At 36.9% G+C, this 15227-nt stretch overlaps 1 protein-coding gene across 10 annotated transcripts in view; it reads right to left on the bottom strand.

Annotated features, from left to right (window-relative positions):
• dysf (dysferlin, limb girdle muscular dystrophy 2B (autosomal recessive)) overlaps positions 1 to 15227 on the bottom strand; it is a 77632-nt gene that overhangs the window by 61937 nt on the left and 468 nt on the right. For 4 of the 10 annotated variants that reach the window (XM_026937041.3, XM_053233142.1, XM_026937040.3 and 1 more), the window contains exons 1-6: positions 12944 to 13308; positions 9439 to 9494; positions 9132 to 9223; positions 4399 to 4504; positions 1505 to 1619; positions 627 to 844 (exon numbers count right to left, since the gene is read on the bottom strand). In XM_026937041.3, the coding sequence (XP_026792842.2) occupies positions 627 to 844; positions 1505 to 1619; positions 4399 to 4504; positions 9132 to 9223; positions 9439 to 9494; positions 12944 to 13037 (681 nt within the window). In that variant the 5' untranslated portion in view covers positions 13038 to 13308. Of the gene's footprint in view, positions 1 to 626; positions 845 to 1504; positions 1620 to 4398; positions 4505 to 9131; positions 9224 to 9438; positions 9495 to 12943; positions 13315 to 15227 lie in introns of those variants that run through there. The other 6 variants (XM_053233141.1, XM_053233143.1, XM_026937048.3 and 3 more) reach the window with 3 other exon arrangements.

Raw genomic sequence — 15227 nt, forward strand, 5'->3', positions numbered from 1 at the left:
TCCTTCCTGGCAGCTCAAAACATTCTATCTATTTTCTTCTGACCTTTCCTATCAACAAGGCGTTTCCACCCACAGAACTGTTGCTCACTCAATGTTTTTTTGTTTTTCGCACCATTCTATGTAAAGTCTAGAGACTGTATGTGTGAAATTCTCAGGAGATCAGCAGTTTATGAAATACTCAAACCAGCCCATCTGGCAACAACAACCATGTCATGGTTAAAGTCACTGGGATCACTTTTTTCCCCATTCTTTGTTTGATGTATGATTAACTGAAGCTCTTGACCTGCATCTGTATTTTATGCATTGCGCTGCTGCCACGTGATTGGCTGATTAGATAACTGCATGAATGTGCAGGTGTACAGGTGTTCCTAATAAAGTGGATGGTGAATGTATATTTAAGATTAACACACACCTAATGTAATTCCAAACACAATCGTGTTGAGGCTAATCTGTGCACTAGAGCTAAAATTAGCCATCATAGTGAAAATGAGACTTAACAGAGCGTATATGTTTAATTATGAAACCAAAATAATTTTCTTTAGGCATTATGTTAATAGAGTTTGTGTTTAAATACCCATGATCCATACACTGTGAATTTTTGGATCCATACCAACACATACACCCACCTGGAGGTCCTGGGGTTTGTTGGAAAGTGGGGCTTTGTTGCTTTGCTGTTTCTTCTTCTTAATGCCATGTGTAAATGCTGGAGGAACTTTTTTTGGTGGTGTATGAGGAGCCCCGATCTCCTGGCCTTGTGGTCCTGGAACAGGTTCAGGCTCCTCTGCCACCTCCACCATGAGCATACTCTCTGTGTCCTCATCTCCCATAGTGTCCAATGAGAACACTGCATACATAAGAAGCATTATTCACTACACTAAAAAAGGTCTGTGTGCTGCACTCACACACAAGGTGCATAAGGTTTTGCCTTAATGTATCACACAGTACAATGTAGAACTTTACATTAAGGTTCTCTTAACAGACATTAATACATTAGTTAACTTAAATAAACTACAGTATGTGCTTCAGCATAATACACAATAAGTAACGTTACTAAATTAACTATCATTTGTATTAATTGATACTGTTTAATAAATATAATAAAACAAATAAACCAAATAATCAACACTTGCTTTAACTAATGTTCATAATATCACTGTGTAAAATTAAGCCCTGACTAACCAACTTTTTTTTTGATAACATGTTTTGCTGACATTTAACCAAAAATCAATCAATATATATGCTAATATTGTTACTTTGTTACTTAAATAATGCATCGAATAGTGTTAGTTAAGGGAATAATAGTTAAAGGAATAATAGTTAAGGAAATAATTGCTTTACACACACAAAATAACTGGTTCCCATGTCTAGCATGTGGTGGTAATCAGATCATGGTGCTTGAACATTTAAGTCCATACTGCACAGTGTTGGGGTGTGTGTGTGTGTGTGTGTGTGTGCGTGTGTGTGTGCGTGTGTGTGCGTGTGTGCGTGCGCGCGCAGTCTTTACCTGTGACAGTGTCCAGCTCTGCAGTATTGTGCGGCGTCTCTGGCTGTGGTGGGGGCTGAAAGATGGGAGCCATGCCTGGGGGAGGGATGTAGGAAACCTGCAGAGTCACTGTGGCCTGGAAGGATACAGTCAGTATAACAGGCTATAATTAGATTCTGCTGCTAAGCTTCTATGTACAGTTAAAACTTTCAGTTATAAGTCTTAGTGAATGCAGTATTGCAGCTACAGTGAACACGCCCACAATATGTCTCGAGCATGTATACCTTGCCCAATTGATACCGTGATACCGTGTTTCTATATCAGAGTTAAACCCAGCTTGAAACGTGGAATCGGCCTATTTTCCTATCTGATCCACAGATCTTGCACTAACCGCCACATATTTAGTACATGAACCCAGGAAACAACCTAAAGAACACTGCAACTCTGGTGTTATGCATTACTTTGCAACAGAGGCTGCCAGAGAAAGATGGCTTAGGGAGGTCAGTACTGGATCAGTATCAGCTGTCGATCTGATGTCATTATTGAAAAAGGTGACTGATATCAAAAATGAAAAAAGTGGGATTGTCGAGTCCCGGTTTCAAACATTGGATTTATAAAATGTACTGTATAACAGTAATATAAAGTAGAGAATTTTATAATTAAGTACTTCATACACCCAACGTCATTTCACATATACACTCTATGGCCAAAAGTTTGTGGATTAGGCATATATGTGGTTCTTCCCCAAACTGTTACCACGAAGTTGGAAATACATAATTTTATAGGATGTCTTTGTAGCATTACAGTTTCCCTTCACTGGAACTAAGATGCACTTTTAATAGAACTACAACTTTAGAGTCCAGAATTTCATTCTAGCTAGGTTTTCAGTTAATCTTTGGTTTTTTTATTCCACCACACTTGATTCTCTTTACTCTGCAATCAGCTAGCCAATCAAATATTATATTAAAATATCCAGAGGTTTATTGAGACAGAGTTTTGCTGGCTTTATTTCTAGTAAGAATACATAACATAACAAAGAATTAATTACAATGACAAAATTATAATGAAGATATGTAAATCTTATGCCTAGTACTGAACATATTCTGGTGCCCAGTAGTATCCATATGATTAAATCAGTATTTTTTGGTAACCAGATTTTGCCACCCAGGCTTATAATGGGTGAAAGAAATACACTTGCACTTTCCACAAAGCAGGGAAATTATTAAACTGTTACATGTAAGGTTTCTGTCTTTATTGGGGGAAAGGTTAAAATGTACTGTGATAAAACTGTTTTTAAACACAAATACCTGGCCAAACCTTCCTGAAGTTATTTCCTATAACTCTGCTATTCCAGAGAACACGGATACAAAACAGCTTAGAAGCACAACTCCACCTTCTCCTGTCCATCCATTTCCATCCAGGGGTAAGACACACACACACACACACACACATACACACAATGCCAGGAAGTAGGGCTTAGATGCCAGGAGCACAGTCCCACATTTGGACATGGTGTGAGAGAGGTAGAAGGCGAGTGTTTAATGTCATCAGGTTGTAGGGGTGGAGATGGAAAACACTGCCTCTTTAAGAGGCCACTAGTGACGTCTAAAGGCGACCAAGATCAGTAAGGAAGGTGAGAGGTCCAAACAAAACTTATAGCTCCCTACCAGCCTTCAGGAAAAAGCTGTTTAGAGTTATAAGACATAAATGTGCAGGCTGGCATGTGTGAACAAATGTGTGTGTGTATGTCCCCACTAGTCCACTTTGACCTGAAGGTGGGGCTGAGAGAAAATGAGCAAATTTCACAATACTGTATATAATAGCTGTTGCTATTAGAGCTGGGTGTTACTTGCCACTGACAAAAGTAATGCTTAGGGGGAAAAAAACACAGGCTGCTATTTTTTGATTCACTTAGAGGAAATTAAGCATAATCTGTCACAGATTGCATGTTAGAGTACACATGACATCCCTTCTAATGGGTGTGTCACCATCAACAAGGTCAATATTCTCCTGCACTTCCCCTGTTTTAGGACTACATTTTAAAATTTTAATAATTTTACATTATTAAACAATTTTATAGTTCACTGTCAGATTTAATATGAATTCAGTTTTATCTTTTGTGTTTGATTTAATGATGGCTCTTATCCTGTAGACCTGACCACAAGCCCTTGCAAAAATATTATTTGAGAACCTTTGAAAGTGACCTACGTTTAACAGTGTCACCTTGATAATGCTTTACATTAAGCTTTCGTTAATTAACATTAGCATTAACAAATCATAAAGTCATGCATTAATGTGAACAAAGTAAAAAAAAAAATTTGTCAACACAAGCATTAGTTGTTTAAATGTTAATGAAATACACATGCAGTAACTACAGTTACAGAAAGTTCCTGAACTAATCCCATGTCTTTGAGTGGAAATGTTGGAAAATTCAGTAAACATGGTGTAAATTCTGTCTCATTTATGAATGGTATGAATTAATCACTGCAAACATGTTGATTATGCGATTCATTGAAAGGGTGGAATAATCATTGGTTAAGGTGTTCATTGAAATTGGTTCATTAATATTAACTAATGCTGTGTATTTGTGATAACCTTGATGTAAAATGTTAAAATTAGCTTTTTTTTGTAATAATTTAGTGTTTCTGATGCATTGATTTTAATGTTAACTTATTATTTGGTGTTTTTCATGCATGAAGTCACCAAAATGCCACACACTCCCACTTGGGTTTGGAATATTGCTATTTCTGGATCTTAGTGATGGCAAGAAGGCATTAGAGGCTGTTAGAAGAGACTCCATATCTTTGTATGACAGAGAAGACCCTTCACAAGAAGTGTTTATTTAACCCAGTGCTAGGAGTCAAAAAGAGGCTGGAGCAAGATAGAGAATAAGAAAGAAAATTGGAGTGACTTACCCCAGTGTTGTTCCTCTTGGTGTCCACTAAGGATACAGTGAAGGTAGCTGCTAGGTTTGGGGAGTTGAGTACATCTCTTAAAGAAACCCGACATTCCCCCAGAAACCTGCAGAATACACACATGCAAATACCTTATATGTATTGTTTGTAATATATAACACACAATCAGACACTTTGTGGCAGACAGGTGAGGTCAGGTGAGGTCAGGTGAGGTCTGTCTTAACAGTCTTGTATTACTACTACATGTCACCATAGAAACACCACCAAACAACACTGGTTTCTGTCATTTTCCTTCTCGCTCTTTCTCTGTAAATATGTGTCACTCTGATAAATGCTGTTCAGGTTTATGTGGTTATAGAAAGTCATGCAAGAGATGAGCTTGAGTCATTTTCTTTTCTTTTTTTCTGTCTGTCTGTTGTTCTTTCTTCCTTTGGCTGTTGTCAAGAAGATACTCGAACATGTATTAAAAACACAACCAAATTTGAAACCTATTTTAAGCAGGATTATATTCCTGGTTGTGATGATAAGACATGGCACACTGCAGCAAGTCACATCCTGTGGGCATTCCCTTCCATTTATGCCACTCATCCTTCCTCTTGCATGACTCCCGACTTAAAACACACCAGTGGACATCCTGAATGACCCTACACATGCCACAGAATGACCACTCCCTACTCCAGTGGCTTTCATGATTATTCTGAATGTATAAGTACTTCAGTAATTAAAGGGCTGCAAACCAAAGACCACCATCAGCTAGCATGTCAGCTTTCATTATTAGTCAGTCATTAGTATATGAGCCTTCACAGAGAAAGGCTTTTATTCTTCATCTAAACAATGTAATAGTTGTTGGAAAATGAACAAAAACACTTCAGGTAGAAAACTATGCGACAAATTTAAAAACGTAGCTATGATTGTAGCAAACAAATGAAATAAAACAATGCCTGCTGGAAAAGTTCATTATTATGGATAGTCTCTCACTCAGCACAGGCCCTTTCTTAGGGTGACAACTTGGTAGGGAGCTTGATTGGAATGAAAACATTAAGAATACTACATTTGCTACATACTGCATTTGCTTAATATATTCAAGTCATTTAAAATTGTCAGTGATTAAATCACAACCATGATTTGCAAATGTTATAGACTTACAGTACATAAGCAATACCCTACATGTCAGTAGGCTATGTGTACAGTCTATTCTCTGTATGCATAAAGCAAATGAATTACAGTTTTTTTTTTTAATATTTTAAAAATGAAAAAATGGCTTGGGGATCACATATGGAGAGTTGTACTGTAATGGCTTGGGACTGCGATTGCTGTTGTGGCTTTGGGGCTGCAGTTGCCACGAGCACCTTCATACTCAGGACTCCATCAGTGGACAGTGGATAGATTTTAACCAACCAGACTTCTTGCGAAAACTGTGATGAATTTACTGGTTGCACAATTGCACTATTTGTCCATATAGTACACAATAATAGAAGGGATTTATTTATAATCGCACTATCCGTTGCACCCAGATAAGGATGGGTTCCCTTTTGAGCCTGGTTCCTCTCAAGGTTTCTTCCTCATATTGTCTCAGGGAGTTTTTTCCTTTGCCACTGTCGCCTCTGGCTTGCTCATTAGAGATAAATTCACATATTTACAATATATTTTTTGTGAATCCATTTATTTCTGTAAAGCTGCTTTGTGACAATGACCATTGTTAAAAGCGCTATACAAATAAAATTGAATTGAATTGAATTTACATCCTGTCACCTCTGGTCTCCCTGAGATACTGGCTCACTGTACAAGTACAGCACAAAGTTTGAAAATTACCTTTGGGCATGATCAGGAAGTTTGGATGTTTGGATGCAAAAGAAAGAATGAGAACAATGTGTATCATTAAACCTGGAGATATGAATGTCTAAGCTCCAGGACTTTATTACTACAGGCTTTATTATCTGTAGTAAGGTTGTAATGCAATGCCATTTTCTGTATTTAAAAAGTATTTGTATCTGTTTTTGTATTTGGTTTGAAAATGGAAGTGGGTGTGGTTTATACTGGTAGTTTGTTTGTTTGTTTGTTTGTTTGTTTGTTTGCCTATTGTGAATTCTATCACTATTGCCTGGAAACACTGGAAAACACTGAAAACAACCACACTGCTGGAAAAAGAAGTCATTTTTCATTACAAATTATAATGGCAAATAGCAATTTGCAGAACATAACTTTATTCACCTCCTGAACCAGACATCCTGTGGAACTTACTGGCAGGCTTTCTATCTTCTATCTAATGGAACTCAGTAAGTTTCAAAGCAAAGATATCTTTCCCAAATCAAGAAACTGTTATTTACAGTTGACAACAGCCATCTAATAATATTTTACCAGATTTTCTTCAGTTTTGGGGTTTGTTACATTACAGAAAGGTGAGAAAAGATGTGGAGAGAAGATGCTCTCAGAATTTCCGTGAAGATTTTCTTTTAATAACCATGGAGAACAATCATTTAAGAACAACAAAAACTTGCAAAGAGCGTACAAGTATTTTTTTTATAATTAATTAAACTATTATTTTTGAAACCCAGTAAAAATATGTTGCCATGTGCAATGTGTGCAGTCTGTATAAGCATATTTCTTTTATTTGTAGAGAAGTAGAAATATTGTTATATTTTGGAGCTCAGTAAGACAGTGTCAAGCTACTGGTGAAACCACTGAGGAAAAAAAAACAAATAATGCATGTCTTATTAATATCCATGTTAATGAACTTGGTTCCACGAGCAGAGTTGCTAGCTTTACCGCATAATGTATTGTATTGCCAATATATCCTGCAGATCAGAAATGCACACCAGTGTTAAATTGTTTCCCACAAAAGGGCAGGGAAAAAGAAGTCTTTCAAGTCTTGTTTCTGGCTTTTTAGCTGTAGTTGGGGTGGAAATTTTGCTAAAAACGTGGCAACTCTGACCACAAGTTTCAGGGAGCTGTCCTTCACAGCTCCACAATAGAAAAGTAAAAACTTCACGCTTGCATGACTTGTCTTGTTTCATCCTGGGGAATCCCAATGTGCACACCTAGTGGGAAGCTTTCTGGCAAGCTTTCTATTAAGAAAAAAAACACAAAAGTAGAATGTACTATCTGTTTAATCTGAATAGCATATTCATATTCAGTTACATACATAATGCTTAAAGTTCTGTAGTGAAGGGAGGAGATCTGATGGATCTAATATCTGTGCCACGCAATTTTGAATAATTTTGTGGTACAGTTCGTTCCAATCTCATCTTCATAACAAGAGTAAGATAATTGACATGCAAGTGAAAAGTGGCTTTCAATAAATACATAATTGCCTAACTTCTGAAAAAATAAACGATGGATTTAACCTCTCTACAGCACTTTGGCACAACTTCAGCCTATTTCCTATTGTCTGGTGAACGACTTTTTGTGTATCCACCCTGGAGGATAAACATAGATTATAAAGTTTAATGATATACAAGTATATGAACATATTCTAATTTTTCTATATAAAAGAAAAAGTTGCTGTTTCAGGCACATCATATTTTCTATATCTTAAGGTCAGGTCCGCAATGATGGTGTACCATGAGAAACTACACTCTCGGCCCCACACCCAATGACTGAATGGTGTAAATCCCAGGGGTGTAAGTAGCACCAGGCATATATACAGTGAATAAAAAAAGTCTACACACCCCTGTTAAAACTGTAGGTTTTTTTGTGATGTAAAAATGAAAAGAAAGATAAATCATTTCAGATCTTTTTCCACCTTTACTGTGACATAGCAACCAACAAACAGCAAAGTTTTAGGAAAACACAGCTCAAAATCCCACTGAAAAATATATTTTTAGTCAGTTAGATTTCTCCATGGAAGAATTAAATTTTTGAATTAGTATCAATGCACTTATATGACCAATGCTTTTAAAAAACAAATTAAAAATTAAACTAATGACAAAACAGGTTTTTTTATCTTCAATATCAAGAGCTGACCATAAGGAGAAAATATAACTCCTACTGGCCACTTGTTAATTCAGTAGCTAAAGTGAACAGCCATGCTTTAGGAAACAGCAAACCTAGTGGTGTAAGTGAACACAGTCACTATGTCTTTACTAACACAAAGGTACTGTCTACATGTAGATGACTTTCCTTTTGGATTTGTACTTGTACAGCTGTTTGCCTGTGTATCCTGGTTCAGCTCAAATCTAAAGACATCTGAACACGAGTTGGTTGGATTGTATTAACATCTAGAGTAATGTTGATTGTTGTGATTTGGCCCTGCTGCTCTAACATCATCAGCAGTATCTTACCCAAAACTCCCCTGAAATATTGCTCAGCACCAGTCGTGGATGAGAGAGTTGTTGAAGGGCAAAATTCAGAAAAAGAAAGTGTCAGTGACATAAAAGTGCAGGCTTTAAGGAGGAGTCCAGTGTTTAGGGTGCAATTTGGGACAAGGTTTCAACATCCACATTCCATTCTGTGTAAACTTCTGTGTATGAAAATCTCAAGAGATCAACAGTTTCTTAAATACTCAAACCAGCCCATCTGGTACCAACAACTGTGCCACAGTTCAAGTCACAGAGATCACATTTTTCCCCATTCTGATCTTTGATATGAACAATAACTGAATCTCTTGACCTGTATCTGCATGATTTTGTGCATTGTGCTGCTGCCACATGATTGGCTAATTGGATAACTGCATAAATGAGCAGGTGTATATATGATCCTATTAAAGTGGATGGTGAGTGTACAAACACACATACCTGTTCCTTCCCATTTTTTCATGGTCCTTCACAACCACATGCAGCTCTGCTGCTGAGTCTAAGGGCACTCCTTTTAGGTCCCATTCAAAACCCTGACATAATGAAGAACCAGAAAAGAATTAGAGAGATGAACATGAAAAGAAAATCATTCTTAGCATGTAAAAATGAGAAAAGGTAAAGTGCTTTATTTATTTTCCTACCAAATAATAATTTTACTTATTACCAGTTTAAATGGTGTCAGGTCTGTTCTATTATATTTTATGAAATCTTTTGAATATTTTACTGTAATACAAAGTGGGTAACTAACCTCATTCCACACAGGGTTGACATTGTTTTTAACAACTTTGGTCTTCTTCTTAGACCCTGAATAAAGGGGGAAAAGCAAATCATGTAGATAGCACTCAGTAACTGTGATGTTGAAAAGAAATGTTCACATACAACCTTATTATGAATATTACTAGATTTTGATTTTAAAAATACACCACAAAAAATAGGTGTGAGATCCAGTGTGAGATCCTGTGGCTGTTTATGCCACCATCATTAGTCCATGGGATGAGGATGAAGGGTCAGATTGTTCATATATAATAGAAGGAAACTGGTTTCTTAAACTGGGAGGAGAAGGAAGGCTGCGTTCTGACGTCCAGTGTATACAGGAAGTGGTGTGTCTGCTAACTATAAACAGATCTAATCAAAGTAAACATCTCTATAAATCACAGAAATATACATCAGATTAGATTGTAAATAAAAATAAGGTTGAGGCAAACCCAATTAGAGAGGCCAGTTCATGGCAGCTGGCACTAAATTAGAACCATGATATGGACAAGATGTTTGTTCAGTGAGAGTAAAACAGACAAGCTATTTAAAAAACAACAACAACAAAACATTTTACTTCCAGAAGTTTTCTGTTGAGGATTTGACATTAAAGCTGCTCATTCTTCATTCTGACTGATTATAATGTTAGTGGTAGTTACATAAACCTAGTCCAGAAATCTGTCAAAATAACTATAAATTGATTCAGGAAAGGTCTTTCCTGTTGTGCCATGGATAATGGGCATTAAAATAACTTAGCTGGCAGACGTGCATCAACGGGTATTTTTGGAAACTAAGCTACGCTCGCCAATGGGTATCTAAAATAGTAACACTGGTGACACTAAAGGTCATACGGTGATTTGGGCTGGTACAAATTCTAACCCAAAAAATTGTCTCTGTTTCTGAAAATTAAATGGAAATACTATGTCCTTTGTCTGAAACAGGTTTCGTGGCAAACAAGTGTATCACTCTGTAGCACAGTCATTTGGAAAGATAATCTCAATGGAGACAAATGAAAAAGTATGCATATACTTCCATAGAATAAAATATCCCTCACTGCTGAGTTTAGTTTGGTAATGAAGTAAAAAGTTACACTGCACACGATCCCTTCACTTTTCTCATCAACATAGTTTAAAAACGAGTTCTATATTTGCTCCCAGCCTCCTTTTCATGCAACTATCCACTTCACCCCCACCCCCCAGTCTTTCTCTCATAGCTTGTTGCTTACTCAGAGCTTCCTCTGTGCAGAATAATTTGCGCCCATGATGTCTATAAATGGAGATGGCATTCAATATCATGAGGGTGGAAACGCTTGGCTACTTCAAGGTTTCCACCATCCATCTAAGATACAGTCACAAAAACAACTCGGAGCTTTTTTTGAAGTTTGTTGAAGCTATCACCTTCACTGTAATAATTAAAGTTATCACTTTAACTGTTTTTTTTTTTCAGCTTTCAGTTTTAACAAAATTATTTTCAGCCTGTAAAAGACTAATGCTAATCTAAATTTACAGTTAACTACAGTAGTTCTGAGATTTAGCAACTGCAGAAACTAGTATGCCCAATGCAGTATATATATTACATCATATTTCATCGTATGTATGTGGCAACCTGAGAAAAGCTTTCACATGTTCTAGTGTATATAGTTATATTTGAACTGAAATACCTTTAACACATAGCCCAAAGAAAAGTAAAGTTAAATTTTAAGGCTTAAAGGTTTAAAGATTTTCTATCACAATTCGAAAGAGGCCCCACCTACCTTTACATTTATAACCCAGCCTTCTTATGGAAAAACAACATAACTAAATTTAAAGAATGATATATTTCCAAGTTTATGAGTTATCATTGATTGCCAGCATCATCTACTTCAGTCTGTCTCATGACCTGAGGTAAAAGTCACTCACAGCATTGAAATACAAGCCTAATCATCATCTCTTCACTCAAATGATCTCTGTCTGCATTGACAGAAATAATTGCTGATTAATAATTGCTGAGTTCTTATTTATTGGCTAGGTTTCTTTTTGTTAATGTCTCTTCATTTGATTTTAAATAAAGAGTTGATAGCTGGTATCTGATTACAAACTGATTATGAATTATTATGAGTTGATTCTGTCCATTTCACTATGGAATGTAGCTATCCAGCAACTCGATCAATGCCCGACATTCACTGTGTGAGGCAATCATACCTAGCTTAGTTTACATCTTAAGACAAAGTGATTAACCATCTCCTTATTAACATGAGCTAAATAACCTAAATGACAATATTTCCATGTCATAGTAGAAATGTCAAAGTATATTACTATATTACTGGCAGAAAAACTGATTTTTTTCAGAATTCAGCCACAGCAACATCCAGCAGGTTTTCCCAGCATGCCACACGTACATGTACTGTAATTATAATAAATAAAAACTGTTACTAAAACATAAATGCCAGAACAAACTGTCATCTATTTTAATCTGTGGGTCAAAGTTAATGTTATGAGCCTGATTTCCAAATAGCATGAACAAAATTACACAATTACACAATCGATATTCAAGAGGTCCACTGATACGGGTCAACAGAGGGGGGCAGTGAACTCAAGAACTGCTCTATGTACCCTAGAACCTTCACATCTCGATAAACCCCTACTCCCACAGTACAGGCTGCATCGACAAAGAACCAAGTGCAAAAGTGAATCTGGATATAGAACATCGGGTCATTGCAAAAAGAGAGCTGCTATTTGAATTCAGAGTATGAAAACACCCTGTCCTACACTGTCAGACACACATGTAAGTACAGGAAGTAGAACACAATGACAGGAACTACCAATCATCTTATAGTGCAAAATAAAAGTGGCTAACTAGAGCCCATGTTACTCATTCATTCCACTGGAATTGAGCCAAGAGACACTCTGCTGTTTGTCTGTATTGTGTTATATCAACACATCTCGTTGATTTGTATGGCATAAGAAGAGGCAAGTTGCCAGTTCTACTCATCACCAGTGACACAGCTGTAGCATTCCTGACACCCCAATTCTGCTTGTCTATAGTGAGCTGCCACTGAGCATCAAAAACATATTGACATGGATTGTTTGTAGTCATAACTGTTTCATGTCAGTTATAACTGATATTACAAAATCAGTTATTAGACTGTAACATGAAGCAGTTGCAACATACATTGGAACTGCTGTCTATTCCCTGAACCTCAGATAAATGATTATTCATTCATTCATCTTCAGTAACCACTTTATTTCAGTCTGGGCAGTGGTGGAGCCTATCCTGGCAACACTGGGGATGAGGCAGGGATACACCCTGGATAGGACACCGGTCCATTACAGTGCACCATGAACACATTCAGTCACACCTAGGGGCTATACAGAGTAGCTATTCCATCTAGCAGAATGAATTTCGGGAGATGGGAGGAAACCGGAGAACCCAGAGAAAACCCTCGGACATGGTGCATCATGCTGCCCATAAATTAACATATTAGTATGTTTTTCCTCCAAGGTCTATTCTACACATCTTACCTCTAAATGTGATGCTGGCTAACGGGTCACTTTGCCGCTCCCCTTTCTCCACATTCTTCAGGTGAGTCGCTCTCTGGAGCAGACACCTCAACATGCTGCCACAATAACTGTTAACTGTACAGCTCAACTTTCCAACAGACCGGCAGATACTCCACACATCACAGTAAACATCCACATGCAACAAGTGTACAGATATGTGCACAGTCACTTCTTCTCACAGGGGAGGTCCAGAATGTAAATCCTCTACATGCACAACTTGAAGTAGATTGAGAATACTTCCCGTTGCCCTCGTACTAACTCCTCTGACACGATGAAAAAGTCAGTGGGAACTTGTTCAGACATACACAGCTAACTCACTTTGGACCAGACGCCCCACTGCAGTAACCCAGCCCATGTGTTGAGAGGAAATCTTAACATTTCCTGCAGCTTTGTCCTGTCTCTCTCTTTCCCCCTCTCCCTGTTTTTTCTGGATGGTAGAGGTTGCATATAGGACCCACATGAACCACTTAATAATAGCAATAATAAAATAACTTCACAAAGTAAATGAATATGGCATGAGTAATTAACTCACAGATTATTATTTCAGATTCTCTAAGACTTTCTCTACTGATTAGTAAAATATGTATTAAAATTGATCATGACGATGATGATTGAAATGATGTCAGTCAGCATTTGAGAATGGTTTGAGAATGCTGTAGGAATTAAATGATAACTGTACATCCTGTATTGGTTTATCGTGTGCCAGGTCCTTCATGGGAGAATGGGTTGTTCAGATTAGGAGCACCACCTGGTGCTGCAAAAGAAAAGCACTCAAACTGTACACAGTGTTTATTATCACCTAAGGACTAATGGTTCTATTAGAGCTTCATGTTCATGTAGCCATGGGTCTTTCTTTATGAAAATCTTTGCCTAATAAGGACATTTGGCAGATTGTTTACTGCCTCAGAATTAGATTTAAGCCACAGTCTATGTAATTATAATATAGAATCTGTAAGCACTAGTGAATGTTTCGGTTCACATGGAACCATATGAGGATTTAAAATGTAACTATGAGGTGAAACTTTCAGAACTGAATTTTTTTTTTTTTTTAATTATCACCTAGAAGTCACATGATTTCCAGGTACCTCAGTATGTCTAGATTCTGTAAGTTTTCACTGTATGATTAAGTGTGTAAGTAAATGTTTGACCATGAATAGAATTAACCATCCTATAAATGAAATTAATAATTTTTTTAAATGTTGTTTTCTAATTTTAAATAAAATACTTATTATATATTGTTTAATTAATTTTTAATTATTAATTTAATTAATTTAAATTAATTCAAACACTGAAAATTTTAGTTCTAACTGCACATAGAATTAGGAGTTGCAATACGGCATTGTCGCTTGTTTCATACACTGACTTCAATACTCAAATAAAATCCTCCCCCATTCTTATCTTTTAAATGGCATGAATCAGCATTTCTCAATGCTTCATTTATTGATTCTTGCTACCATTAGCCAACTGAGAGGCAGTCGTGATTCCATCAGCATACAATTTATTACATGTCCCCTACTAATTAAATTAACAAAAAAGTCAAAAATAGTCACAAATACAGAGAGATTCAGTTACTGTGTACTAAGATAAAGGGGAGGAGGAAAAGGCACCAAATTAAAAATGAAGAAATCTTTTCAATGCTCTCTCAAGAACAATGTCTGTTTTCATTAGCAAATGCAGCTAGAGGGTTTTTTTTTTTTTTCAGCTTGAGTGTGCATATGGGTGTCATACCAGCTAATGGGCTGGGATGAAAATAAATGCTATATTATACTTGTTCTTGTCTTCTATCTGATGAATGAACACTATAGGTATGGTAAATAGAGGGCAATACTTGGTATAGTACTTTTGTCTCATTGTACTGATAAAACCTACTAGGCTACACATATTTTACATTCAGATTCCTTAACATTAGCAAATAACCATCTGCAGAATTTAAAATGTGAAAGTAAGCTTGATGTTAAACAGAGTCATTGTTGTCTGACATTTCTCTGGTCCAGCACACAGGAGTAAATTCTCACTACTGACAAAGCACCCAGAGAGGAGTGACTCCAACACAGGCCCCAAACTCTGATGACAGAGCACTCCTTATAAACACAGCACCATGCTGAACCAAACAGACACATGCGCACAGCTAGAGTGTAACAAGACTCCCCTGCATGCCCCAGATGCAGATAGAAAGAGAGAGAGAGAGAGAGAGAGAGAGAGAGAGGGAGAGTTGGTTTTTCCAATAATAACCTCAGCTGCTGAA

Source organism: Pangasianodon hypophthalmus, chromosome 4 (assembly GCF_027358585.1).
Source record: "Pangasianodon hypophthalmus isolate fPanHyp1 chromosome 4, fPanHyp1.pri, whole genome shotgun sequence".
In the NCBI taxonomy this organism is placed as follows: domain Eukaryota; kingdom Metazoa; phylum Chordata; class Actinopteri; order Siluriformes; family Pangasiidae; genus Pangasianodon; species Pangasianodon hypophthalmus.